Source organism: Elephantulus edwardii, unplaced genomic scaffold (assembly GCF_000299155.1).
Source record: "Elephantulus edwardii isolate Elephantulus edwardi_28Jun2011 unplaced genomic scaffold, EleEdw1.0 scaffold00074, whole genome shotgun sequence".
Taxonomy (NCBI): Eukaryota; Metazoa; Chordata; class Mammalia; order Macroscelidea; family Macroscelididae; genus Elephantulus; species Elephantulus edwardii.
In genome coordinates this window covers 5,229,830-5,234,112 of record NW_006399824.1, presented here as the reverse complement: position 1 = coordinate 5,234,112, position 4,283 = coordinate 5,229,830, and the positions used below count along the sequence as shown (strand labels likewise).

Genomic DNA, 4,283 nt, shown 5'->3' with positions numbered 1-4,283 from the left:
AAATTCAATATTCTTTGGTCATAATTTCCTATCTTAACCTTCAAAATTCACAGTATTAAGAGAAGAATAAAGAATACAGGACATACAAAAAGGAAACAAAATCTATTCTTCTGGGATTGTAGTGCAACTTCTTGGCACAAAAGCTATTCTTATAATCCATGATAGATGATGGGAGTTGGATAAGTGTTATAATGGGGCACTAAGAAATGTCTTAATTTTGAGGGTAGAGTCACCAGGCTTACATGTAAACCGAATTAGGGAATGAATGGCTAGAAAGGGTTTTTAGGGGTCCCTTAACCTAACAAAACAGATGCAGTTCTTTCAGGAATCGTAGTGAATAGAGAAGAGCCAATTTGGAGAGATATGAATTGGGCAGGGTGACCCAGGTTCAGAAACATCAAGGCCTGGAGCCTTATATTTTCCAATCAGGGAAAAATGCCAGGCTGTTGTTAGCATTTTAGAGGTCAGCAGCAGAGAGATAGTAATTACTGCTTGGAGACCATGTGGGATCATCAGAGCTTAATTGGAGATCAGGAGAAATTAGCATGAGAAACTGAGTCCTCATATAAACGTTCTAGAAATTCTCTCATTTTATATGGATTTTCAGAATCATGCAACATTTAAAAATTCTTAAGTACCGTTTAAAATTTGTACTTCAGTCATAATAGTGATACTTAAGAATGATGCAATAGTCTCGTATAGGTTTTGAACAAAGTGTATCAATCCACACCACACAATTCCTTGTTGTTTTTTTTTGTTTGTTTTTTGTTTTTTTTAATTTTATTTTATTATTTTTGTGTGCGTGTACCGTCAAATCAGATCTGACTGGTACAGGAGGAGATTGCCCCTCCTTCCCCGGCAGAGCATCTGGTGGATTCGAATCCACACAATTCCTTGTACCAGCCTCAGCTGCTGCTAATAATGCAGCCCAGGGGAAAGCAATGGGATGGCCCAGTTTTAGGACTTAGCTCCTCTTCTTGCTCTGCCTGCAGGTTCGCCGGCCTCTTCCGAGCAGCACACGGTTCAGCAGCCTCCGCCCATGCCCTCTCCTCACCTTGCTCCTTGTGTCACAGAACATGAGCAGCATTCTGAAGCAGATAAGTCTCCGTCAACTGCAAAAGCAAAGCCCCATTTCGTAGAGGTTTTGGTAGACAATGAGCCTATTTTCTTAGATGGAAATATAGGTGGATTGGCAATAGCACCCGGTCACGGCTCTATTTTGATTGAGTGTGCCCGCCTAGAGACTCATGCTACAACATCAGTCGCCAATCCAAACCGGAATCATCCGACCCGCCTGTCCCTTGTCTTCTACCAGCACAAAAGCTTGACTCGGCGACATCATGGTTTCATGTTCCACAAGAGTAAAAGGGAGGCTGAAGGATCTATGAAGGAGGCTTTGGCGCATAAAGATGAGGCAGCTAAGGAAGGCCCTGAACTACCCCCTGAAGACAATGCATCACACCAAATTCCCTCTCGTAAGGCATTAACATTAACCCATGATAATGTTGTCACAGTTTCCTCTTACGCTGTCACACATGTTGCAGGACCCTATAACCGTTGGGTCTGAAAGCTATTTTCCCCTTTTCAATGCCTTTGCTGGTGCAGTGTGTTTTTTCAAGGTGCTGTTAAAAGAGTGCTAGGTTGGCGTCATCTCACCCATTTGAAAGCTGAGGTTTTTAAAAAAAAATGGGGTGGGGATTTCTTAAACTGTGATTATATTTACACAATTGGTAGAAAGTACACATTTTAAGCAAAAAAAAATTTTCTAATTTTAAGTACATAAAGAGATGTTTTGGCTAGGTGTTAACCTCGATAGAATCACTCAGTTTGGTGCTTTCCATTAAGTCTGTTTACTATGAAATGAGTAATTTTTGGAGGATCTTAACAGGTTTATGTTTTATGATGTAAAATCAAGATATACAGTGTTAACTCTACACAGCTCCTGGTGCTTACTCACATTTAAAACCACAGTTGAAAATAAGCTGAAATATTCTTTCTTGGTGCCATTGTGCTAACATCTTCCAATCATTGTTTGACTATCAGCAAATCCCTTTCAATACACCAATGAAACGTTTTCTCTTAAGCTAGATCTCTTGAACAATATTATTCATTATTATTACTAATGGTTGGAGGCTGTTCATACATTGTAAATATATATTTAAAAGCACTTTCTATTTTTAAAGTAACTTGAAATAGAATAGTATAAGAACCCTATTGTCTATTGTCCATGCGTATTTGCATACAAGATAAATCATTTATTCTTACTGTGTAGGGTACCATCTTGCAGTATGTTTTCAAATTGTCTATGTCTGGTTCTTGTTGTTTGTGGTTTTTTTGTTGTTGTTGTTTGTTTTTTAATGTGTCATTTCTCATTCACATTTTGCTGTTGTCATTGTTGTTACATGCTGATTCATAGTGATTCCATGAACAACAGATCAGAACCTTCCCCTCTCCTGTGACATCCTCAGGTTCTCCAACATGCTTGAGCCATGTGTCAATCCATCTCATTGAGGGTATTCCTCCTATATTAGGACTTAGATAAACCCACAAAAATTGGTGATTTCCCTAATACTGACAATAGAATACATTACCAATATTGTGTTTAACATTTTCTTTGAAACTAATCAAGAGTTTCTTCTGATTAAATGGGCAACAGTGGTCCAGTTTACCTTCCTTCTAATATTCTCAGTAAAATCCCTAAGAGCTATTTCCAAAAGGACACTGGACAGCATAGGATTCTGAAGAGGCAAACCTTTCTAGTGTGTCAAGGAAATAAAATACAAAAACAAGTTGGCTAAAACCTCTCCAACAAGAATATTTCCTTATTTGCTATGAATGTTACTCTAGGATAGAATAAGACAGAAGTTTTTGTCAAAATTTTTTGAAGGCAACTTAGCAGTAGAATGGATTTCAAAATCATATCATCCATGAAGAATTAATCCAAAGTCATTCACCTTAGCATATAATTTTAGACTAGTATTTTTTAAAAATCAATTTACAGAAAGACTGAAAAGATTGCCCAGGTAGTATCTTGAACAAGAACTTTCCTTTAAATACTTGAGTCTGTTAAAATGCAGAGGTGCTATCCATATTAAAAGTGTCCGATTCCTAGGGAGTATGGAAAACCTAGGTGCTTCTCCCTAGGGAATGCCATAGGAAGTCCACAACCGCTAACACTCATAATTTTGGTGCAAAAGTAAAACAGATCCAGCAAGTTCTCTAAAAGAAAAAAACCTTATAAGTTATATGAAAATAATATATGGTGCAAAGTATACATTTCAAGCTTTGATTAATCCAAGAAAAGGAAGATGAAGGGATTGTAAATAACAAAATGTCAATTGATTGGCCATCATCTTGTACACGTAGAATTCTGCTTCTTCAATATGTACAATAGAGTAATTCATTGAATTGTTTTAGTATTTTGTGTGCCTTAGATTTCCGTTTTAAACATGTATATTTTTGTGAGCCTAAGGTTTATTATACGTATAAGTATATAAATAAGTGATTGTTTATAACTTCAGCTGCTTCAATAAGATATTTACTAGTATTAGATTATCAGGAATAAATCCTTGTGATACTATGTTTTAGATTTTAGGCCTTAGCTATGACTAGAAATTATTTTATTAAAAGATTTAATGGATAAAGTATAAGGCCCTTTATCCATGCTCTCCCATCTTTCCATTTTTCCATTTTAAAAACACTCACTGAATGCCTGCAAATTTTGAATGTGTTTTGAATTGCCACCCTAAGACATAGTAAACTGAAAGAATTGACAGGAATTTTATAACTAATGTTAAGGAGAACATTTCCTTTAAAATAATCTGTTGTATTTGCTACAATTGGATTTATGAACCTTTTTTTTTTTTAAATACCACTGTGGATTTATGGGAATACTGGGATTTGTGAAGCCTATTATGTTTTAGTGTGTGTGTGAATTATGTGTGTGTGTAAAAGTCAACTAACATATTTCATTCCATTAACAGAGTTAACTTCATTAATAGACAGCTTTAAGTGATAATCCCACTGTGAAAACCACACAGGATTTAAACTTCGTTGTTATCTGTTTGATAAAAGTAATGGTTTATTATCCCACTCCCTGTCCTGTGGTTTAGGAAACAAATTTATGCTTATACAGTGTCCTGCATCATTAGGATTGTATGCTGACTACACTGCTTTTAGAATGCTCTTTCTTACAAAGTGAGGAAATAAATGTTTGCAATGATGTTTTCATTCAGGAAACTGGTCATCTATATTTCCTGTATAGTTTTTAGTCATGGTCCTCT

General features: G+C 36.1%; 1 protein-coding gene across 1 annotated transcript in view; it reads left to right on the top strand.

The window, feature by feature from the left end:
* Positions 1-1,567, top strand: part of TET1 (tet methylcytosine dioxygenase 1) — a 116,464-nt gene extending 114,897 nt beyond the window's left edge. The window contains exon 11 of the mRNA XM_006889049.1: positions 993-1,567. Coding sequence (XP_006889111.1) covers positions 993-1,567 — 575 coding nt within the window. The remainder of the gene's footprint in view (positions 1-992) is intronic.
* The last annotated feature ends 2,716 nt before the right edge of the window (positions 1,568-4,283 follow it).